This window comes from Camelina sativa, chromosome 8 (assembly GCF_030686135.1).
Source record: "Camelina sativa cultivar CO46 ecotype springtype chromosome 8, ASM3068613v1".
In the NCBI taxonomy this organism is placed as follows: domain Eukaryota; kingdom Viridiplantae; phylum Streptophyta; class Magnoliopsida; order Brassicales; family Brassicaceae; genus Camelina; species Camelina sativa.
Genome location: NC_141887.1, coordinates 3,574,600 through 3,598,523, shown reverse-complemented (window position 1 = coordinate 3,598,523; position 23,924 = coordinate 3,574,600). Strand labels below are relative to the sequence as shown.

Here is a 23,924-nt window from a genome sequence, read left to right as displayed (position 1 = left end):
TAATTAACTTTATCTTTCACATTTTATTTTAAAAATTAAAGATTATTGGCCGATACTTGGGTCCATCCTATATGTGAATCTCTTTATTCACTTCTTTATAACATAAAGAAATAAAATTTATATACATCATTGTAAAATAAAAAACTCAAACCGCTTTTTTATAAACCAAACCGATATCTATAATTTTGTTTTAATTAAATCCAAATCGAATTTCGTTCTAACTAAAAAGTTTAAACTCTAGCTACTTCATTTGTAAACCCAAACCGACATATAATTTTGTTGTAATTATAAAATTTAAACTTTAACCACCACATTTGTAAATCCAACCGACATATAATTTCGTTTTAATTGTAAAATATAAACTCTTCTCATTTATAAACTTAAACCGATATATAACTTCATTTAATTGTAAAATCTAAAATCAATCCAATATTTTTTTTTTATTAAAAGTATACATAATTTGTTTCCTTATTTTTTTTTGTTTTAAAATTTTATTTTGATATATTTTTTTAATAAAATATTAGATAAAAGATTCTGATTAGTTGAAAAAAAAAGGAGATAAACACATGGGTTAACTATTTTAAATTTCATGAGTTAAAAGATTAAATAACACGTATTCATATGGCAAAATAGTGCGATGAAATGTATATATATATACACACACAAATGAAATTAAACTTTAAAAAAGGTGAAGTTAAGATTATATTTAATGTTATACTTATCTATACTATTAACGGGAAAAGGGTATATTTCTACCCGTACTATTTGTAAAGTGTATATTTCTACCTGAACAAAAGAGAAGTGTATTATCCAACCTGAACTCTAATAAAATTCAAAATTACTAGCCAGACTTTGAAGCGTTATCGATAATACTACATTGACACAAACACTGTTAGTCAACTGTTAAATATGAGTGATTCATATGACACATAAGCAATGATGTGGCAAGAGTTTTTGGAATGAAACTCAAAACGACGTCGTTTTGATTTGGGGAAAAAACTTCAATTAGGGTTCTTTTTTTTTTTTGATTTCACGATTCGTTTCTCTCTTTCTCTTTTTCTGCGAAGGCGAAAATGGAGAACGAGGATTGAAGTTAATTGCGAGGGATAAGTGTAGAGGAAACAAGGCGTGAATCGAAGGAGTTGTTAGCATTACCCACAATCACATCATTACTCCGGAGTGTGCAGAGGGGATCCTGGGGAGCGTTCAGGAGTTGTCAGAGTGGCAGGAGGCAAGTTCCTGAGGGTTATTGGACGAGCCAGAGGAATTGATATTTAGATCGCAGGAGAGTCGTGGCCAGTGGATTTGCTTATCAGTCTAGTGAAGTTGTATGATGTGATTCTCGGGATGGATTGGTTGCATTGGCACATGGTGCATTTGGATTGCTATCGGGGTAGAGTGGAGTTTGAGCGTCCAGGAGGGAAGTTTGTTTTTCAGGGTATTAGACCGACTTCGGGGAGTCTCGTGATCTCGGCCATTCAGGCTGGGAAGATGATCGAGAAGGACCGTGAGGCTTATTTGGTTACCATATCCATGCCAAAATCAGTGGGGAAGTCTACGGTTAGCGGTGTTTCGGTTGTAGAGGAGTTTGAGGATGTGTTCCATTCGTTGCAGGGGTTACCACCATCTCGGTCTGATCCTTTTACGATTGAACTAGAACCAGGGACGATGTCGTTATCCAAGGCTCCTTACAGAATGGCTCCAGTAGAGATGGCAGAGCTGAAGAAACAGCTAGAGGATTTGTTGACTAAGGGATTCATCCGTCCTAGTGTATCACCGTGGGGAGCACCGGTGTTGTTTGTCAAGAAGAAAGATGGGAGTTTCCGGTTGTGTATTGATTACAGGGGTTTGAACCGGGGCACGGTGAAGAACAAGTACCCTCTTCCGAGGATCGATGAGTTGTTGGATCAGTTGAGGGGTGCTACTTGGTTCTCCAAGGTAGATCTGGCGTAGAGTTATCATCATATACCGATAGATGAGGCAGATGTGAGGAAGACTGCATTCAGGACGAGGTATGAGCATTATGAGTTTGTGGTAATGCCTTTCGGGTTGACTAACGCACCAGCAGCGTTTATGAGATTGATGAACAGTGTGTTTCAGGAGTTCCTGGATGTATATGTCATCATTTTCATCGACGATATCCTGGTTTATTCTAAGAGTCATGAGAAGCATGCAGTGCATTTGAGGGCAGTTTTGGAGAAGCTACGGGAGCAGAAGTTGTTTGCTAAGTTGAGCAAGTGCAGTTTTTGGCAGCGTGAGATGGGTTTTCTGGGTCATATCGCGTTTGCAGATGGAGTTTCTATGGATCCAGAGAAGATTCATCTATCAGAGATTGGCCTAGACCGCAGAATGCCACAGAGATCAGGAGTTTTCTGGCAGGTTACTACTGGAGATTTGTGCAGGGATTTGCGAGCAGAGCACGTCCTATGACTAAGTTGACAAGGAAGGATGCTCCTTTTTTTGGTCACAGGAGTGCGAGGAGGGATTTGCAAGCCTGAAGGAGATGTTGACTACTACACCGGTGTTGGCTTTGCCTGAGCAGGGAGAACCCTATCTGGTTTATACATATGCATCTAGAGTTGGTTTCGGGTGTGTTCTGATGCAGCATGGGAAGGTGATTGTCTACGCTTCGCGGCAGTTGCGGAAGCATGAAGGCAACTATCCTACTCATGATTTGGAGATGGGTGCTATAGTTTTTGCCCTAAAGATTTGGAGATCTTATCTTTATGGTGCAAAAGTGCAGGTGTTTACAGATTATAAGAGCCTGAAGTATATATTCACTCAGCCCGAGCTGAACTTGAGGCAGAGGCGGTAGATGGAGCTGGTGGCGGATTATGATTTGGAGATAGCCTACCACCCTGGTAAGGCTAACTTGGTTGCAGATGCTCTGAGTCGGAAGAGGGTAGCTTCGGCTCAGGAGCAGGAGATGGAGTCTCTGGTAGGAGAGATCGGTGCGTTGAGTTTGTGTGCTGTGTCTCAGGATCCGTTGGGTTTGGAGGCGGTTGATAGAGCAGATCTTCTGAGTAGAGTGCGGTTGGCTCAGGAGAAGGATTTGGGGCTGGTGAATGCCTCAAAGGATGTGGATTCAGAGTATCAGGTCTCCGATAATGGTACTATCTTGGTGTACGGTCGGATATATGTGCCCAAGGATGAAGAGTTGAGGCAGGAGATCCTGAGAGAGACTCATGGGAGCAAGTTTTCTATTCATCCAGGAGCGACTAAGATGTACCGTGATCTCAAGAGGTACTATCATTGGGTCGGGATGAAGAAGGATGTAGCTAGTTGGGTCGCGAGGTGCGATGTGTGCCAGCTAGTGAAGGTTGAGCATCAGGTTCCAGGAGGGTTACTGAAGAGTCTTCCCATTCCGGAGTGGAAGTGGGATATGATTGCTATGGACTTCGTGGTAGGTTTGCCAGTGTCCAGGACATTTGATGCTATTTGGGTCATTGTGGACCGGTTGACTAAGTCGACAAATTTTCTGGCCATTAAGAAGATTGATGGAGCAGCGGTTTTGGCTAAGAAGTATGTGAAGGAGATAGTCAGGTTGCATGGGGTGCTAGTGAGCATTCTGTCTGATAGGGTTTCTAAGTTCGCTTCGGTGTTCTGGAGAGCGTTTCAGGCAGAGATGGGCACTAAGGTACATATGAGTACAGCTTATCATCCCCGACAGATGGACAGTCAGAAAGGACGATCCAAACGCTGGAGGATTTGTTGAGGATGTGTGTATTGGATTGGGGAGGCCATTGGGCAGATCATTTGACTTTGGTAGAGTTTGTTTACAACAACAGTTATCAGGTGAGTATTAAGATGGCTCCTTATGAGGCTTTGTATGGGAGGCCGTGTCGTACACCGTTATGCTGGACTCAAGTGGGGGAGAGGAGCATTTACGGGGCAGATTTTGTTCAGGAGATCTCAGAAAAGATTCGGGTTCTCAAGCTGAACATGAAGGAGGCTCAGGATCGGCAGAGGAGTTATGTCGATAGGAGGAGGAGAGATCTTGAGTTTCAGGTAGGAAATAGAGTGTACCTCAAGATGGCCATGTTGCGGGGTCTGAACAGGTCATTGACTGAGACTAAGTTGAGTCAGAGGTATATGGGGCCGTTCAGAGTGATTGAGCGTGTTGGACCAGTGGCTTATAGACTGGAGTTACCTGAGGTTATGCGTGCATTCCGTAAGTTGTTCCATGTTTCTATGTTGAGGAAGTGTCTCCGTGAGGATGATCAGTTGTTGGCTAAGATTCCTGAGGATCTTCAGCCTAACATGACTTTGGAGGCGAGACCAGTGAGGGTTCTCGAGAGGAGGGTCAAGGAACTTCGGAAGAAGAAGATTCCTTTGATGAGAGTCCTTTGGGACTGTGATGGTGTTGAGGAACAGACTTGGGAGCCTGAGGCGAGGATGAAGGCAAGGTTTAAGAAGTGGTATGAGAAGCAAGCCGCGACTTGAGCTTGTCTAGCCTGGTCCCATCTGTAATCCTTGGCTGGAGCGGGAATGGAGTATTCCAGCCCATCTCTCTTGTTTACTTGGTCGCTTGGGGTGGTTGGTTGTGCGACTAAGTAACAAGAAGAGGTGGTTCTTGGGGTACAAAGTTTCCGTGAGGTGGGGTTTTGGAGGAAAGTTTCCTGAATTAGGAGTTTCTAAAAGTGGAAAGTGTTAAAAAATGGAAAGTTTTATGTGAGTTAAAATTTGTCCATTTTAGTGGAGAGAGCCTTGGAAGGGCTTGTGAGGCCTTAGTGGCGGACTTTTTAGTCATTGTGTGGTCTTAGTGGCGGTCTTTTGAGACATTTTGTGGCCTTTGTGGCGGGCTGTTTAGCCAGATGTGTGGCCTTTATGACGGGCTGTTTAGCCAGATGTGTGGCTTTTGTGGCGGGCTGTTTAGCTAGATGTGTGACCTTTGTGGCGGGCTGTTTAGCCAGAGTGCCTGTTTAGGCGGTCCTTCGGGACAGATGGTCTTTGTGACGGTCCTGTTTAGGATATTTGTTTGGCCTTGGTGGCGGTCCTGTTTAGGACATTTGTTTGGCCTTGGTGGCGGTCATGTTTAGGACATTTGTTTGGCCTTTGTGGCGGCTATTGTGGCGGCCCTTGTGGCAGTGAGATGATCAATGTGTGGTCATGAGGTATTCTAGTGAGGGGATATGTGGTTAGTAGAACATTGAGATGTCTTACGCGAGCCACGGGAAGGAAACCTGGATAGGGATAGGACTCAGACGTGTTCAGAATTGTTTGCTCGCGACACTTGTGGAACTTAGGTTCTCCTAGTACCGCCATATTCTGAGACTATGTGGCTTGGGAGTATGGTTGGTATATCGAATTCGGATGACGATCCGGGGGCGCGCTGTAGGGTAGTAACTCGAGAGGCGAGTATTGGATTTTTCCTTATATATTATGGCATGCGGACTTAGGCCCGATGAAGAGCCAACATTATGGCATGCAGACTTAGGTCTGATGAGGAGCCAATAAAAACTCAAGGTTTAGGCCTATGAGTAAAGAAAAGTCCAAAAGTCGAGAGCAAATAATGCCTGGAGCGTGAGTCTATCGCCTAGAGGTGACCTTTCGTAGATCGGTCGGAGGAGTGCGGGCCGTGGAGACGGTGGCATGGGAGTCCTTGACTGATGTTTGGTTGAGATTCGAAGACGAATCTATGTTAGTGGGGGAGAATTGTAACATCTGTGAACAAAAACTGTGCGTTTTGCGGGAGGGTGTCGATCGACACCAAGGGGGTGTCGGTCGACACCCATGTTTTCTGGTTTGACCAGTTCGATTTAATTATCAATTTGGACCGGTTTGGTTTAGGAAAAAAAACCACTAAACCGAGATATTTAAGTGTTTTGTCGGCCAGAAGGGTTTTGGGAAGTTTCTCTTGTCGTCGTTTAACGCTTTTGAGAGAAAAAGAGGAAAAAGAGAGTTCTTAAGATTTTTGGTGAGATTTGTGATTTTCTTAGCTGTTCTTGTGAGATTTGGAGCTAGGAAGGATCTAGAGGCTTGCTAGGAGGGTTGGATTCGTTGTTATTGGTCTGAATCTTCCTGCAAAGAGGTGAGTGCATGACCATGGCTAATCTAAGCCTTTGATTTCCTTGTTCTTGCTGGTTTGTTGTTGTTTTGTGTGTTTTTCTTGCTGGGATTGGTTGTTACAGGTTCCTATGGACGTATTTGGCTTGGGTTTTGAGTATTGGACGATTTGGAAGAGGTTGGGAAGCGAGATTCGACTCTCGGCTTCGAGCGGATCGTGGTTGCAGAGGGAGTGTCGATCGACACCAGCAAATTAGGCATCGATCGACACTGTGGGGTAGTGTCGGTCGACACCAAGGCCAGTGTCGGTCGACACCAAGGCCAGTGTCGGTCGACACTTGGCTGGTGTCGGTCGACACCTCCCTTCCAGCGAGATGATGTTTGATTTCTTGGTTTGTATGTCTTGTTTGTTGATTGTTTGGAACATTGGTATCACTGTTGCTTGTGTGTATAGCCCAGTAGATGGAGGATTGCCTCACTGAGTGTTTATCAAATACTCATGCATCTCAATATGTGTTTGTGGTGCAGGTAAAGACAAAGTGTGATCGTGGAATCAAGGCGATGAAGAGGAGGATATTCTAGGGACTCGATTGTATGTTGTCTGGCGTTGCTAGGTTGCTAGAGTTGTTTCTTTAAAAACATTGTTAGGTTGCCGGTTTCATGTTTCCTGATGTTTGATTATTGGATTGTTGTTATGGATTATTATTGGTTATTTTATTATTAGATATTTATTGGTATTGTTATTTTCCGCTGTTGTTTGTGGTTGTGGATAGGTGGCTAGTAGGTATGGGACCACTAGTTGTAATCTATATTATATTTATATTTATTATTTATTAATTTAAAAAAAAAACAAGTCGGTTCGTTTCAAGTTTTGTTAAATAAGTTAAACTTAAAGGGTATAACCCAAAATGTACTTCAAAAATGTATATATAGACTATCACATACAGTTCTTTAAGATCTATTAAAATAGGTTTTCAGATTTTAATCTTGTTTTAAAATTTAATGGGTAGAGTTGTGTTTGGAAACATCATAAAGTATAGATGGTGTCAAGCTTATTATGGCAATAAGTGTAAATAAATTTGTTTGATTAATATAGTTCCATTAAATGAGTTTAAAAAAATTGTTATTTTAGGAAAATAGTTAAGGATTAATATTGTAAATAAAACAAATTAAATAACTAAAATTTAAAAGGCATAACATAAAATGTACTTTAAAAATAATAATATACATAGTAATCGCTTGTTTAATATAGATGTTACTTTAACATGTATCACAATAAATTCTTGTGACTATGGCTATGTAACAAAACCACGTGTCACTCTAATGTTACACTCCTATTTGTAGGAAGAAAATCATCCTAAAACAAATGATACCAAATTTCAGCTAGACATACTAGTAAATAAATTTGAAGGGTTTTATATATATATATATATATATATATATATATTTATTTTTATTCCATACATGAAAATGATATATTTCTATACATATCAAAATATAATATGTAAGATTTTTTTGTTACCAATATGTCTTTCTCTTATTGAATTAATTTTAATAACAAATCCTAAAAGTTAACACTCATAATAAATAGAAGTTTTACTATTTATCTTCATAATATGAACTGGTTGATATATTCATAATAATAATGGCTTGAATTTTTCATGTATTTAGGAATTATTAATTAAGAAGGCTATCTAAATACTTTTTTGTATCTTGTAAATGAGATTTAATTTTAGAAATTACATACTTGTAATAATATAACAAAATAAACGTTATTTTGTCAATTATTGTGTGAGAAAACTTATGTAAACATGATGTCATCATTTTTTTTTTAATAACCATTGGACCACAATAGACCGGACATTAACTAAATAATCTCTATTTTGTCATTATCTTTTTAAGATCACTTTTAAAATATCTGAATATATTGTGTTTTTGCAAACTCGAATAATATATGCAGAAAAAGCTGTTGTTCACATAAGCATGAGGTAATTCAGTTTTTTTTTTTTGTCTTTCTTTGATTTAGTGGACCATCAACCAAAAATGAGAGGAAAATATGGAAAAATTTTAACTTTCATAGTTCGTTTAATTTGAAAAATACAATTTTACTTAATGACATATGTGACCTATTTTACAAAGAGATTTTGTTTTGCTTTTAATTTGCGATGCTAATAAAATGATACCTAAGTGATTTAATACATTGAATGTTAAAATGTATCTTTAGTTATCTTTTTTTTCTCAGCAAAATGTATCTTTAGTTATCTTTTACTATATTTTTAGTGAAAAAAAAATATTTTTATCATATTACAGATTTACAACCATTAATGATGTACGCTAAATAAAACTTGGATGGATATAAATCTAAAATCCAAACACTACATAAAACAATTCTCTTTTTTTATTATTATTGAAATAAATAGAAAACATAAATTATAAATTACCTTTTGAAGTAACGTTCCCCCAAAAGTTGAAAATCTGTAATTGAGATTTCTTTCATTAATGGTTTTGTTTCCTTTTGAGGCTTCCATTTCTTTGTTCAAAAAAAAAAATGTAATATAATTTGTTTAAACTAGTGACGCACAAAAGAAATCTTTATACATTGTTTACCTAATATAGTTTTCTTTGTAATTTATTTAAATAGCTTTTACATTGTTCATATCTTTTGTATACTTTTCTAGCTATCATTTGGATAAACAAACAATGGATTCTAGTCGTGATGACAGTTCAAGTGATGAACGGGGTAATTCTACGGACACCAACAACAATCAGGATAGGAGAAATTACCATCGCCACACTAATCAACAAATTCAAAGGCTCGAAGCGTAAGATCTTCATATAATTTTATCAATTTATATCACTATTTTTTTTTTTTTTGAAAAATAAGCTTCTTAATTCATAGTTAATCTTTATAAAAAAAATTGATTGAAGGTATTTCAAGGAGTGTCCTCATCCAGACGATTTGCAGAGACGTCAATTGGGTGAAGAACTGAATCTGAAACCAAAACAAATCAAATTCTGGTTTCAAAACAAAAGAACCCAAGCCAAGGTAATTTGTTTGGTCTTACATATTGTTTGTTTTATACTAGAGTTTACTATAGAATACAAAAGGATTTAATTTAAATTTACCTATTTATGATGATTTACTAGTCATAATTGTAAATATTGTTCTACATCATTAATGTTATTTTGTTGTTGTTTACCACAAGAAATTTACACACTAATTGTTTATTCAAAAATTAGATTGATGCATGAGATTTGCCTAACTTTCAACTATAAAACACTAAGATTAATTGAATTTTTTTCTAGTCTCACAATGAAAGAGAAAGTAACGCAGTACTTAGAGCAGAGAACATGAGGATGAGACGTGAGAATGCAACAATGGAAGACGCACTAAAGAATGTGGTTTGCGGTCCATGTGGTGGTCGTGGTTTTGGTAGAGAGGAAAAACAACGCAATATCCAAAAACTGCGTGCGGAAAATGCTTTTCTCAAAAGCGAGGTGTGTATTTATGCAAATACTTAAAAAAAAAAAAACTTTCATGAGTTCCTTTGTCGCTATATGGAATTCTAATTTCTAACACTAATGAAAACATTTAGTCACTAATACTTTTGTTGATCAAATTGTAAATATCAGTTTGAAAGATTCTCAAACTTCCTAGCTCAACGAGGAGGTCACTCAATGCCTAGCGTTGGTGCCTTTACCTATCCCCATGGTCCATCAACCTCCAATAATCGTCGTGCCTCGTATGGAACATCCTCTAACCATCTTCCCCAGCCTTCATGCTCATTAAGAGGACCATATGCTCGTGGAAACATCAGCATCAACCAACCACATCAGCTGAGAAAAGAGATGCCACTGCAGCATTTCCCTCCGCTATCTCAAATGGAGAAACTGGTGATGTTTGAAACAGCAGAGAAAGCGGTGGCAGAGGTTATGAATCTCATTCAAATGGAAGAACTGTGGAAGAAGTCGTCTATTGATGATAGGCTCGTCATTGATCCAACGAACTACGAGAAATGTTTTGCGAAGATTAGCCATTTCAAGGGCCCAAGTGGTCGTTCTGAGTCTTCTAAGGAAGTCGTGGTGGTTCAAACGGATGCAAGAATCTTGGTTGACATGTTCTTAGATACGGTACGTACTTCATGTTATTTTATTTCTAACCTAATTAACATCAAAGAATGAATTATTATTTTTCTTAATACTTTATTTATCCAAAAACTACAATATAATCTTCTTATTTGTTCAATTTTGTTAGGAAAATTTAGAATTCTTGCATTAATAAAACATTGTAAATATGAAAAATTAATTATCTTTATAATACGTCTCAGTAATATATGTGTATGTCCCTCTCAAAATTACATTTTTAACACAAATATATTGCAGGAGAAATGGGCGAGGCTTTTTCCAACAATTGTCAACGAAGCTAAAAATATCCGCGTGTTGGATTCAATGGACAACGGAAGACAAACCTTGGCGAGAGTGGTATATCTCTATGAATCTTATGATATTTAACATTTTCATTCGTTTTAAAATTCTTAGGCTTACATAAACACTTGGTGGAAACCAAATTGGACGTAAAAAAGTGACTTTTCTACAATTTGCTCAAAATAAAATAGATATATGAGCAAATGCACATACTGTCTCCATTGGTGCCACCGAGAGAGTTTATAATCCTAAGAAGTTGCCAACAAATGGAAGAAAATGTCTGGATGATAGCTGACGTGTCCTGTAACCTCCCAAACGTTGCATTTGAGTCTATGGCTCCGATTTGCACCAAACATCCCTCTGGTGTACTCATTGAATCATTGCCCAATGGTTGCTCTAAGGTCTCTCATCTAGCTCTCTTCTCTTTTAATTTTTTTTTGACATAATCTTTTCACATATTTTTCAATTTCTCCATATTGATCTAGACATCTACAGAAGTCATTAGTGTATGTATATATCTACAATGACTTTCATAAAAATATGTGTGATTGAAAGCAAAACAAATAACAAAGAAAATGGGCAGGTGACGTGGATAGAGCACGTGGAAGTAACTGATAAAACGCGACCACATCGGCTTTACAGAGACCTCTTCTTATACGGCGGTTTGGGCTACGGAGCTCGACGTTGGACCGTTACTCTTGAGAAGATGTGTGAGAGGCTGTATCTCTCCTCCATATCCGACTTCCCCAACAATGACTACGCTGGAGGTACAAAAATTACCTAACAGGATCAATACAAAATATTAGTTTATTATATGCATGCGGATTTAATATAGACAACACAAGTGCTAGCTAGTTTCAAGACTTTTGGTATTTAAACTACTGTTTACTAGAGTTTAACATGTTTTCATCTTTTGTAGTTGTGCAAACAATAGAAGGCAGGAGGAGCGTAATGAAATTGGGAGAAAGAATGTTGAAGGACTTTGCATGGATGATAAAAATGGAAAAGAAACTCGATTTCTCGCAACAGTCTGAAACCAACAGCAGCGGAGTTACGATTGCCATGCGGTTAAACAACGAGGCTGGTCAACCGCCCGGTCTCATTCTCTGCGCTGGTTCATCTTTATGCCTCCCTCTCCCTCCTCCCCAAGTATACGATTTCCTCAGAAATCTGAACATTCGTCACCAGGCAAGAATATAATTATATTATAGAATTGTTAATTGTCACAAAAGTCCATATTTAATCAGCTTATTTTAAGAATAATATTTGTCGTTATTTTCACATTCTAATTGTTCTTTTTTGGTAACTAACAAGAAAACTAATATGCTTGTATGTAAAAAAAGTGGGACGTTCTCTGCAACGGGAATCCAGTGACCGAGGTTGCTCGTTTTGTCACCGGAACCGACAAGAAGAACAATGTGAATTTTATCGAGGTACATTACTCCTACTGAAACCTTATGATTTTAACAAGATATAATTTTTTTTTAGTTTAAATTTATATCATAACCAGCATTTAAATATAGTTGTTATAAAGTACCAAAAAATCCATGGAACGGGTCAACTTTGTTTCATGGAAGTCTATTACAATTTCGATATCATTGCATTAAACTATATATGATTATTATATATGTAGACTTCAAGTGGAGGGGACAATAATAGTAATCTGATGATACTACAAGATGGCTCCATAGATGCATTAGGAGGTATGGTGGTCTACGCTCCAATGGGTCTAGAAACAGCAGCAATCGCCAGTGCAGGCCAAGTCGACCCTTCCACCATTCCAATCCTCCCTTCAGGTTTCATCATCTCCCGCGACGGCCGTCCTAGTTCGGCCGAGGATCCCGATGGTGGTAGCTCAACACTCCTCACCGTGGCCTTCCAGATCCTTGTCTGTGATCCGAATCACAGTGCTGCTTTCAACGTGGAAGAATCTGCCGCCACAGTCAATAACGTGATCAGCTCCACAGTTCAAAGGATCAAAGCCATGCTTAACTGCGACTGATGGAGTGATGGTAACTGATCAGAGAGTTACAAGTTCGCAAATCTCAACTCTTAAGTTTTCTTTCCTTTTGCAAATTAATAAAGTGAGAAGAGTATTCTCCGATGATTCTCTAAGGAGAGAGTCATGTTTTTTCGTTTGTTATAAACTCATTACAATAAAATATCTAAGGCAAGGGCCTTGAATATAAACAATAGTACTAGTATGTTGACAATCTTGTTGCCATTGCATGACATGTTAATTTGTTTGTGATATTTTTAAGATGCTATTCCGGTCTGTTTAATTTGTGAGTTAAATCGACAACTGGTATTAATCGGTTTTCTAACTAAAACCGGCTAAATTGAATCGATTCACTTGGTATAGAGAAGACAACGGACATATATATAATTTGGTAACCATCCAGCTTTAATTCGAGAACACTCTTCATTCCTCAAATCTCAAATCTCAAATCTCAAATCTCAATCTCTCCCTCTCGGTGTTAATTTCTCTCGAATCGGAATCTCTCGTCGGAAAATCTATCAATGGCCGCCGCAACCGAGAAGCTCCCGCAGCTCAAATCCGCCGTTGATGGACTTACTGAGATGAGGTGATTGAGTGCTGTCGATTCTGGATCTGGTAATCTTCTTCATCTTTTAGACTGTGATCTATTTCCTTTTTGTTTCAGTGTGAATGAGAAGAGCGGATTCATCAACCTCGTTTCACGTTACCTCAGGTTCGTCATTGAATCCTCTGCTAATGATTTGGTATTTTCGTATGTTGTGTTGATTGAATCGTGAATCGGTAAAGACCAAAGCAGTTCATGGATGTAGTTTTGATTTTTGAATCGGATCTGGAGACTGGGAGTCAGATCTAGAGACGGAGATTGATTTACATTTAGATTATCAATTGATTCTAAATTCTCTGTATCTTTCAATTTGAATTTGAAGCGGTGAGGCTCAGCACATTGAATGGAGCAAGATCCAGACACCTACTGATGAGATTGTTGTTCCTTATGATAAAATGGCTAACGTCTCTGAAGGTATTCTTCTTTTTTTATGAATGTTACGATTCTGTTACTGAAGTTTGTTTTTTTGTATGGTGGATGTGTTCTGTAGACTACTGTTGCGTTGGATCCTTTTCTCTATAGCATTAAAGAATTTTGTTTTTGTTATTTTTTTTTGAACATAATGAAGATGCTTCCGAGACCAAATATTTGTTGGACAAGCTTGTTGTGCTAAAGCTTAATGGAGGTTTGGGAACAACAATGGGATGCACTGGTCCAAAGTAAGCTCTCTAATCTTGTGTCACTATCAGTATTCAGTTCAGTTTACGTCTCTATCCATGCTTGGACTTCGTTCCTCTAGTCTCTTTGAGATGGCAAAGATGATATTGAATTCTGAGTACATTTCCAAGCGTGAAGATATAGGCTCCGTAATCCACATCTCTTGGTCTATAAGATTTTCTGCCATCGGTAACAGACTTGATGTCCTAGTCTAGCTAGTAAACAATTTATCTGTCAGCTTTGACTATAGCAGGAATTTGATAGTAGTTCCCGCTTCAGGGATGAGAACTTACATTCCATGTTTATAGATTGGGGTAGTGTGTTTTTCTTGAGGTCTCTGTATCAAGTCCTTCCCTGATGCGTTATGCTACATTTTCTTCAAACAATAGGTTTCATTTTCTTTTCCTGTTTCTGTGCAGATCGGTTATCGAAGTTCGTGATGGTTTGACATTTCTTGACCTGATTGTTATCCAGATTGAGGTTCGTCATTTTTCATTTTATTTTCTCATAATCATTGTGCCTTTACGTAATCTCACATAGCACTTTCCTATAGAATCTCAACAACAAGTATGGCTGCAAGGTTCCTTTGGTTCTTATGAACTCATTCAATACACATGATGACACCCAAAAGGTACTGCTATTTCACCGAGGATCACATCTTTTTTAGTTCTACTTTTATCTTATACTTGTAGTCTGACTGATTTTTGTCTTGTTCAGATTGTGGAAAAATATACCAACTCGAATGTTGATATTCACACTTTTAATCAGGTATTTCATGTCAATGCCATTACAAGTTAAGAAACTAAAACTTTGTTTATCTGAACGATCCAGGACAACCCTGCAACTAATTATATTGACTTAAACTATGTAGAGCAAATATCCTCGTGTTGTTGCTGATGAGTTTGTGCCGTGGCCTAGCAAAGGAAAGACTGACAAGGATGGATGGTACGTTTTCCAGTCAATATTGCATTTACATTTGAGATTCCATTTGCATTTGGACATCCTTCTCTTTGCTATCACATTAAATCACTAATAAAAGATGTATTTTTGAAGGTATCCTCCTGGTCATGGCGATGTATTCCCGTCCCTTATGAACAGTGGCAAGCTTGATGCTTTCTTATCACAGGTTCTTTCTTTGATGTAGTCTATTGTTAATTTTTGTTTCCAGAATGTATCCTTTGATGTCTTTGTCTTTCAACGTTTATCATTTTAATTCTGATTCTGAATTTCTCACTATTCAGGGTAAGGAGTATGTGTTCGTCGCCAACTCAGACAACTTGGGCGCTATTGTTGACTTGAGTATATCTCCTTCCTAGTTTTCTCTTTTATGGCTTTCCTTTAGTTCCATTCAGGATAATAACTTTCAACCAGAGACTAATTGTTGGTTGTCCTTGACTCGATGTTGCGTCAGAAATCTTGAAGCACCTGATCCAGAACAAAAATGAGTACTGTATGGAGGTTACACCCAAAACCCTAGCTGATGTAAAGGGAGGAACTCTCATCTCTTATGAAGGAAAAGTTCAGGTAAAGTTTTTGGATGTAGCTTTTCTGCTGAATGTTTATTAGAAAGTTTCTACTCAAACCTGATGTCATCAGAAAGTTACTAATCAAAGTTGGCGTTATTACGTACTAAATAAAAATTGTATGTGCATTCTGCAATGTCTCTTCTTGTTATATGTGGCATCTTCGTATAATATATTAGCCAAGCTAGAGATATATTTATTGTCTTCTTTCGTAATGATCTTCTCATTGTTCTATTTTTCTTGTCTATCTCAGCTTTTGGAGATTGCTCAGGTTCCTGATGAACATGTAAGTCCACAGCTCTTCTTAGTTCTCCTTCTAGTCTAAATCCCTCTTGCTCATTATATAGATTTCATTTTTACTAGAACTTGTTTGTAGTTCTTGTAGCAGTTTGTCACTCTTTGCTCGCTTTGACTAGCTTCCTCTGCTCCTTACATTTTTTATACCTATATGTGGTATAAGATGGCATAAAGTATTAGTGTTTCTCTGAGAACGAAACGAAATTGCTTATCCCTAGCTACTTGTGTGTGGCTAAGAATGACATTGCTCGTATCTCGTGCAGGTAAATGAATTCAAATCAATTGAGAAATTCAAGATTTTCAACACAAATAACCTGTAAGTAGTAGCTCTACGGTCCCTAAAACGTTCAGAATAACAAGTATATATGCGGACACCTAACTGTTAACTATTACAGTTGGGTTAACTTGAAAGCAATCAAAAAGCTTGTGGAAGCTGATGCACTTAAAATGGAGATCATCCCAAACCCAAAGGTACTAGATTTCCAATCACGCCATGCAACATATCTGATGTATTGCAATTTTGCATAATTTGTCTCAACTCTTGGCAGGAAGTTGATGGAGTCAAAGTTCTTCAACTGGAAACTGCAGCTGGTGCTGCGATAAGGGTATGCACTGCGCTCTATTTTAACTAGCGCAATAATTTAAATAAACAGAGCTGTTAATTTTCTTCATTGTTTTCCCGTTTTCAAACAGTTCTTTGATAATGCAATCGGTGTGAATGTACCTCGCTCACGGTTCTTGCCAGTGAAGGCAACTTCAGACTTGCTTCTTGTTCAGGTAAACAAATCCACTCCTTTCCCTCTCAAATTCCCAAAAATGCATTAAATGAGAAACAGAGAGTTAACAATTTTTAGTCATCTTTCACAGTCGGATCTGTACACACTCGTTGATGGCTTTGTCACAAGAAACAAAGCTAGGACAAACCCCACAAACCCAGCTATTGAATTGGGACCCGAATTTAAAAAGGTAAAGAACGTTAGTTCCCTGTGTGGGATATCTAAAATAAAGTATTCTCTAATTTTAATCCTGCTTCTGAAGCTCCAGCCTGTAACTTACACTTAACTTGAAAATTTTACAAAGACAAAATGGTTCTAACATCCTAGTTGTAACTGTGATTCTGTTTTTTTTTTGTTGTTGTATTTTGGTCAATAAACAGGTGGCGAGCTTCCTTAGCCGGTTCAAGTCCATCCCAAGTATAGTTGAGCTTGATAGCCTTAAGGTCTCGGGTGATGTCTCGTTTGGCTCTAGCGTTGTTCTTAAGGGCAAAGTGTCAGTAAAGGCAAACTCCGGGACTAAACTTGAAATCCCTGACAATGCCGCGCTCGAGAATAAGGTAACGTTTATTTATATGTCACTGTGATTGTAATAAAAAATAACTAGACTCATCTTCTGGTCTTTTGTTCTTACAGGACATCAATGGTCCAAAGGATCTGTGAAGAAATTAAAAAGAGTTTTGATGCTTCGTCTTCTGACTTCCTCTTCTCTAGTAAATGAGAGCACTTTTGGTAAAACTTTTTTCATGTGAAAAGATCACAAGAACAACGAGAAGTGGTTTTTTCTTTTGTGCAGTTAAGCCCCACAAAGTACGTTTTGAGTTTACTATTTCCTTACATTAATTTTTTTGTTTTTCCTTTTTCTTTCATTAATTGATGCGAAGTTTCAAGTCTTTTTGAATAATGGTGAAATGAACTCTTTGTGTTTAAGTTATCTTTGCTTGCGATCACAATTTTTCTGTAGCTTATCTTTTTTGCTTCCAAGTAACTTAAACAACGAAATAATGGAAAATACGAATTTACACTGAAGATCTAGTAGCATACATTTTTTTCTTTTCTCCATACTGTTCTGTAATATCTTATAATTTCTTATTGTTGGACTGTTATATAGATTTATTGATGATGATCAGAATGTAAAATCATTTATGCATAATAATCATGAAACGATAAACTAAAACTGGAACAGTGTTAATCCGTTAGTTATTTTTTATTTGCATTCCATCATATTGTATATAAATCATTTCCAACAACATTCGATGCGTGTACCACATTGCGCCAAATGTCCCAAATCGTTTCTATACTCTGACCACTTGTCCAGCTCAAAATCCAAAAAGGAAGAAAATACAAAGTTGTTGTCATGAGACATAATCAATACGGTTGGCCATGAATAGTTTCACCGGTCTGGCTTTATTATACACCACATATCTCTCTCCTTTTATCTTTGTTAGATAGAAACATTCACACACTGATTGTCAAAAAAAAAGTCAGAGGCCTCTATTTCATAAGAATATATCTGCTATCTTCTTTTTTATCCCGTTCGGCTATAAGGCGGCAAAATTGACGTTTGGCGAAGAATAATATGAACCACACACGTAGAAGAAAGCCTTACAGAAATGGACTATCCATCCAAACTATGTGTAAGACCCACCCGCCATTTCTTTCCTCTAATCCACTAAAATGATTGATTCGTAAATCTTTTATGCTTTTCCTACTCAAACCAAAGTCACCTTTTCAATGTACTTGGACACCTGTGGTAATTTCAGTTGACCAACAAGTTCTAGTTATGGGAAAACAATAGCATCTTGTGGTTATTTACAAATGATCAACACTTTCAAATCACAATCCTTAAATGCTTCTTTTCCAAACAAATATGTTACACGGACATCGACACCGACTTTTACATCTTAGTGTAAAAATATTTGCAATGGATGATTATAATAAGATATATAGTAAATGTATTTTTCTACTATAATAGCATCATTTACGTTTTAAATATAAGTTTTGAATTTCGAATTTTAAACGCAATATTTATTCGTGCTACGAGTCATAATCTAATACTTTTATTTTAGTTGAATGCTTATAGTCCAAACAAATATGTTGCACCGACATTGATATATACATCTTAATATAAATATATTTGTGTTATAACAAGAGATTTAGGGAATTGTACTCTTCTATTATTTATCTATTTCATATAATATAACATATATATAAGGATACATATTAGGGTTTAAAAGTCCATTAATGGACCGATAATGGGCATCCATACAATATTCTAGATATATTCATAACACTCCCCCTTGAATGACCATTATAAAAATATAGTTCCAAATGCGCATGTGAGATGTTGTCTCGTTAAAAACCTTACCAAGAAAATCCAATGAGAAAAATCATGGTTAAGAAAAAATCTTCACTTGAACGATCTTGATACCTACACAAAATTATCACCCAAGCTTAAAATGGCAACTATCGAAGATGATTTTTCAAGAAAAGCAAGCTTGTCATCTCCACAATCTCGACAAGTTGCGACCGAGATGGATGTTGCTGGACAAGTTAAGACAGGTTTGCCAACTATATACTCAGCTGAGGAAGTTACACCTTAGTTAATTTTCTCATTTTTGGAAAAGTGGTTTCAATTGGGAGTGCCATATTTATCCTAGTTAGAAACAGTCAATAGTAGTTTTCGGTCTTCTGATTAATCCTCTAAACAGCAACAATTTAACTAAAAAATAATAGTGACTCCTCATAAATTGGTGCATCTATTTCAGTGTTGGCTAACATGATACAAAGTAATAGTGTTTGCATTGTTCTTGTGCAACCACCTTTTTCCTGATTCTCAATAATCTTTTATCTCAGCAAGAGTTCCTGTTCGGTTGTATGTTTGGAGTATAAATCAAGATTTCGAGAATCTTGAAGATGTACCTGAGATCGATACATGGGATGACATCTCCTACCTAAATCGCCCTGTTGAATTCCTCAGAGAAGAAGGTAAGATAATCACCTTAAAGATCCACATTCGTCATATTATCTTCATCGTAAAGAGATTGGCTTCTCTGGTATATAGCTGTTATTATGCTATCGACCAAAGTTTCAGTCAATAGCTTCCATGCAGAGTGTATCCAACTGAAACTTGAAGTCTCTCCTTTGTGCGATACTTACTGGTTTGTTCCACCGTTTAACAGGGAAATGCTTTACCTTACGCAATGCCATTGAAAGTCTCCTCCCAGAGTTTATTGGAGACAAAGCTCAAACGAGTGGAGAAGAAAGAAGCAACGATGACGATACAGAAGAAGCAGATGGGTTGCTGCGGGAGATGGGTGAAATCAAATTGGCAAGGATCCAAGGGATATAAATGAAACTAGAGATACCGTTTTCGTGGGTGGTAAATAACTTGATGAACCCAGAATTCTATCTCCATATCTCTGTTCTTGTGAAAGCTCCTCAAAGGTGAAAGTAAGGAGGTTCTCGGTGAATTGATCAAAAACTTGTTTTCTGGTTCGGTCTTGCAAAGCCAAAAGAATCAATGATTTGTTTATATACAGCTACTTTCTGATGGAAGTAGAACTCAGAATACAGAAAGAAAGAAAAAAAAAAAAGTAGAAAGATTAGAAATATTTGATTGACTTCGTTGGTTCTGCTTTTACAAAGTTTGCAAAGATGCTAAAAACATGCAAGAGCCATTTTCTAACCTTGAGTGAAAATTCACATATACCAGCTGTGCTCCAATTAATGAAATATAGTTCCAAATGTGCATGTGAGATGTTGCCTCGTTAAAAACCTTACCAGGAAAATCCAATGGAAAAAATCATGGTTAAGAAAAAAAGAGTGCAGCGCGCTTTTACTCCCCCTCATAAGTACATCACTTGAAATCTTCGAGATGACCGATCCAATATGATGAAGTAGCTTCTTAAAAGTAGTGGTTGGAAATACCTTGGTTAATGGTTCGCCAAATCTTCACTTGAACGAATATGTAGTAAACGTGTATCGCCATTCTTCTATTGGTCATGGGTCTCGCAAGTGATTCATCTTTCTTATTATCTTTGTTTCTCACAATCTCATCATTGTATTTCAAAGACTTTGAAGATGATAGCCTTTCACCATTGGAATCATAATATTCCTTTTCAGGTGTTTATCTTTCGCGTGTTCTTTTGTTGTCTCGTTAAAAACCTTTCAAGGAAAAACTCATTGGGATAAAAACCATGATAAGGGAAAAAGAGTATAACCACGCTTATGATCATATTTCTCCCCCTAAAAGCATCATCTTCAGGTTATGCATTATGATCATATATATCATCTTTTCTAACTGTTATAAACATAGCTTTAGTGTATAAAACACATATGATCATTATATATTCTCTCGGGTCATTGAACTTCAAGTCATTTGAACCCCTTCACTATAGAATATCTATTTGAACTTTAAGCCCAAATATTCTTTTGCATACAATCTTCCAAACAATCATCTTATACATAGGAGTTATTCATACTCTCCTTGTAAAACTTTCTCTTTCAACTCTTCTTCTTAGTATGGTACTACAAGACCATTTTTCTATGTAAGATGATGTAAGCATCTTGAGATTACATCTCTTTCATCAGATGCCAAATCTGTAACCTCAAGAAATTTCATGAAATATCTAATCTTATACAATCTGATTTCTCCATCTTTCAGGAGTAATATTTCATCACTGATTATTTCTCCATATATTCCTTGGTATGTAAATATACCGGAGATCAGATAACAAGAACCACTTGTAAGTGGTAAAGAGATAAGAGACACATATAATTTTTTCTTTTAACGAGGTTCAGCAAAGGCATACGTCCTCAAACTTTCTTGAAAATGCTTCTTGAACACAATTACAATTAGTGTTCAATCTCGGATTTACACAACTCTAAGATCTTCTCTTAGATTGTTCCCGATCTATTTTCAACCCACTATAAGATCTTTAAGATCAACACATAGGATTCTCTCATAGAGATAAACTCTCACCCTTTTCTTTCCAAAGGTGTCAAAAGGCATCAAGACTTTTTCTTGCTTTTACAATATTCTCGAGAACTATAAAGTATTGCTTCTAGCAATATAATCACTTTAAGGGATACTTTTGACAGTTTGAAAACCTTCTGGATAGACTGAATCAAGTCTTGCTCTACCATATGAGAGTGCATTTCTCATAATAAATATTAAGTATTTATGAGAATCATTGTACTACTACATGTACTTTATTTCTCATAAAGATCCCTTTTTGTCTCACTCATTTTACACTTTCAAGTGTAAAGATTACAAGTCCAAATATTATCTCTTTAAGAGACTGAACTATCTCAAATAGTTACTTCTTTCAATGATTAACCAATTATTATTTGTGTACACTTTTCAATAAAACCTTTTCTGTTAACCGCGGTTTATGATCCTCGATTTTTATCCATAACATCATCAACTGCAATACTGTATGCAAAAATATTTACGACGTCGATTTGCTTATTGGTTTCTTTTTTCATTCTAGACATGACTCAACTTGTTGAGATTTCCTTTCATTATCATTCTCAGGTACCTAAATCTCTTTCTTACTCATGTCTTTGTCTCTAGATCTCCTCTAGAGATCTACATAACTCTTTGCTTCCTCGGTGCCATATTAATTTATGCTCCTTTTATTTTCCGAGGATGCTTATATTTGGAACCATAAGTCTACAACACTTCATGCAATCTTTAGACTTAATAGCAGTTGATATTATCCTTTTAGGACATTAATTGGAGCACAGCTGGTATATGTGAATTTTCACTCAAGGTCAGAAAATAGCTCTTGCATGTTTTTAGCATCTTTGCAAACTTTGCCAATAAATTATCTTTTCAACTTCTAGCGCATATTTCTTAGTACGAGGATCAAGATAATTTCTTCCAATATATTTATTTATCAGCTGTTTATTTTCTCCCCCTCATGTTGGAAAGACTGACTCACCGAAACAACAGTCTCTGCATCTCGAGCCTTAAACTCTCGAGATATTCAATCTTTAAAAGAGATTCATATCCAACATATTTCCAACATTCTTTCAAATTCCATCTTATATAATTGTGATGGAGCAACCATCATGTATAACACATTTAGATGGAAGATATCTGGTTTCTGACCCAAACCAATTGTAATGAGGGAGTACTCATGATTATTCGTTGGCATGATGCAAATTACTTGACATATAGAGTTATTTATGTCAATTACTTGGCATGGTTTCACCACCATTGTCAATTAACCAAATACTCTCACAAACTCTATGTTGCAAGTTAATAACAATCATATATAGTGGATGATCAGTCCACAATATCGTTTTGTATACGTACCAGAAATTTGATATTATCCAAATTCATGGGATCGGTGAAAACCATATAATCAGCTTGCTTTGTAAAGCAGCACACATAATAAATCACTAAGAAAACTCTTCAGGTTCTTTAGTGAATGTTTTCAGAAATTTCTGATTATTCTTTTGCATCAATACTAAACCGGAATGGCTTAACCGGTCATGCCATACAGTGAGATTTTCACAAAGCATTTTATCTTCTAGATAATGCATGTAATCTCTAAAATACTTTTCTTGCCTTGGGTAATAATACTTATGATTTTAAAGTATTTTCTTCGCATATTATCTCAACATGGTTACTTTTCAAATCCTCAAGATTTGCTTTTTCATATGAGTGATTAAACTCATTTTGGGTGTGAACATAATCTTATATTTGTTTCATCACCTCTGTATGTGGGATTCATGAATTTTCCCCCTCGAGGTGATGACACTTCATGTCTATCAATCTCGATTTGAATTCCACTTTGTAATCAATAACATTCTCAAATTGGGTAATATATTATATCTTAGACCCCTTTAACTTTGAGACTAATTGAGAGATTATAACACATAATTATCAAATTATGTTCTCATAGGCAATAGTATATATACTCTTCAAGAGCTTTCAATACTTTTTCTACTACTTCTTATTATTGTAGTAGAATAGTGGAAATTGTCTCACACTAACTTTTTTCATCATCATCATCATATATAGATGAGATCAGTATCTCATGTACTTATTATTCACTTCTAGTGGAGAAACTAGTCGACATTGACCGCGACTTTATATATCTTATCCACATTCATGACTATTTTATAGCAACTTTCTCGACTACAGTCATTAGTGCTGCTTTCTTTTTCTTTTATAACATAATTCACAAAAATAGAGCAAACCAATATGATGTGATTCATGATCAACATCTCATTATTTTACTCATTCACAAATAACTAGATTATAATATTTTTAAAAATATTTTTCATTATATTGTGTCTACATGACTACAATATTTTATGACAAGTAAAATATATTTTCTCTTCTATATTTCCAAAAATGATACTATCTTCTATTATAATCTTGGTTATAATTGGAATTAAGATGTTTGCATATATTCTCTTATAGAGTTTTAGTCATTTACTTTCTTTAGATTATTCTAAAGAATAAGTGAATTTTTATGGTCATATACTTAGGATTTAAACCTTCTCATAGAAGTGATGCCAAAATATAATCAGTCATCATTATTTAGTAATTTGTTACAGATTTCCAATTTATTTACTAAAGAAAGTTGGAGACATAGATTTAAAATATTTCATGATATTAT

General features: G+C 36.4%; 3 protein-coding genes across 3 annotated transcripts; all 3 read left to right on the top strand.

Annotated features, from left to right (window-relative positions):
* The first annotated feature begins 8,462 nt into the window (after positions 1-8,462).
* LOC104706022 (homeobox-leucine zipper protein HDG9-like) lies at positions 8,463-12,713 on the top strand. Its single transcript, XM_010422143.3, has 10 exons — positions 8,463-8,828; positions 8,935-9,052; positions 9,313-9,504; positions 9,640-10,137; positions 10,390-10,488; positions 10,623-10,832; positions 11,015-11,198; positions 11,351-11,619; positions 11,775-11,864; positions 12,065-12,713. Exons 1-10 carry the CDS (start codon positions 8,707-8,709, stop codon positions 12,431-12,433), a joined length of 2,151 nt encoding a protein of 716 aa, XP_010420445.1. The 5' UTR covers positions 8,463-8,706; the 3' UTR covers positions 12,434-12,713.
* Positions 12,713-17,237, top strand: LOC104706021 (UTP--glucose-1-phosphate uridylyltransferase 1). The gene is made up of 19 exons (XM_010422141.3): positions 12,713-13,016; positions 13,095-13,142; positions 13,357-13,448; positions 13,603-13,693; positions 14,111-14,171; positions 14,245-14,322; positions 14,409-14,459; positions 14,563-14,636; positions 14,745-14,817; positions 14,933-14,990; positions 15,103-15,215; positions 15,468-15,500; positions 15,775-15,827; positions 15,907-15,982; positions 16,060-16,116; positions 16,205-16,288; positions 16,379-16,477; positions 16,668-16,844; positions 16,921-17,237. Exons 1-19 carry the CDS (start codon positions 12,952-12,954, stop codon positions 16,945-16,947), a joined length of 1,410 nt encoding a protein of 469 aa, XP_010420443.1. The 5' UTR covers positions 12,713-12,951; the 3' UTR covers positions 16,948-17,237.
* Positions 17,238-17,574: 337 nt separating this feature from the next.
* LOC104706020 (autophagy protein 5-like) lies at positions 17,575-19,746 on the top strand. The gene is made up of 3 exons (XM_087462338.1): positions 17,575-18,846; positions 19,141-19,272; positions 19,467-19,746. Exons 1-3 carry the CDS (start codon positions 18,744-18,746, stop codon positions 19,634-19,636), a joined length of 405 nt encoding a protein of 134 aa, XP_087318464.1. The 5' UTR covers positions 17,575-18,743; the 3' UTR covers positions 19,637-19,746.
* The last annotated feature ends 4,178 nt before the right edge of the window (positions 19,747-23,924 follow it).

What these genes read in the sequence shown, in the direction of transcription:
- LOC104706022 (XM_010422143.3), top strand. Translation starts at nt 8,707, where the DNA reads ATGGATTCTAGTCGTGATGACAGTTCAAGTGATGAACGGGGTAATTCT. An exon ending in TTGACATGTTCTTAGATACG is followed by an intron (nt 10,138 to 10,389) that starts GTACGTACTTCA and finishes AATATATTGCAG; the next exon opens with GAGAAATGGGCGAGGCTTTT. An exon ending in GACAAACCTTGGCGAGAGTG is followed by an intron (nt 10,489 to 10,622) that starts GTATATCTCTAT and finishes AAAATAAAATAG; the next exon opens with ATATATGAGCAAATGCACAT.
- LOC104706021 (XM_010422141.3), top strand. Translation starts at nt 12,952, where the DNA reads ATGGCCGCCGCAACCGAGAAGCTCCCGCAGCTCAAATCCGCCGTTGAT. An exon ending in GGGCGCTATTGTTGACTTGA is followed by an intron (nt 14,991 to 15,102) that starts GTATATCTCCTT and finishes ATGTTGCGTCAG; the next exon opens with AAATCTTGAAGCACCTGATC. An exon ending in CTCAGGTTCCTGATGAACAT is followed by an intron (nt 15,501 to 15,774) that starts GTAAGTCCACAG and finishes TATCTCGTGCAG; the next exon opens with GTAAATGAATTCAAATCAAT.
- LOC104706020 (XM_087462338.1), top strand. Translation starts at nt 18,744, where the DNA reads ATGGCAACTATCGAAGATGATTTTTCAAGAAAAGCAAGCTTGTCATCT. An exon ending in TGCTGGACAAGTTAAGACAG is followed by an intron (nt 18,847 to 19,140) that starts GTTTGCCAACTA and finishes CTTTTATCTCAG; the next exon opens with CAAGAGTTCCTGTTCGGTTG. An exon ending in TGAATTCCTCAGAGAAGAAG is followed by an intron (nt 19,273 to 19,466) that starts GTAAGATAATCA and finishes ACCGTTTAACAG; the next exon opens with GGAAATGCTTTACCTTACGC.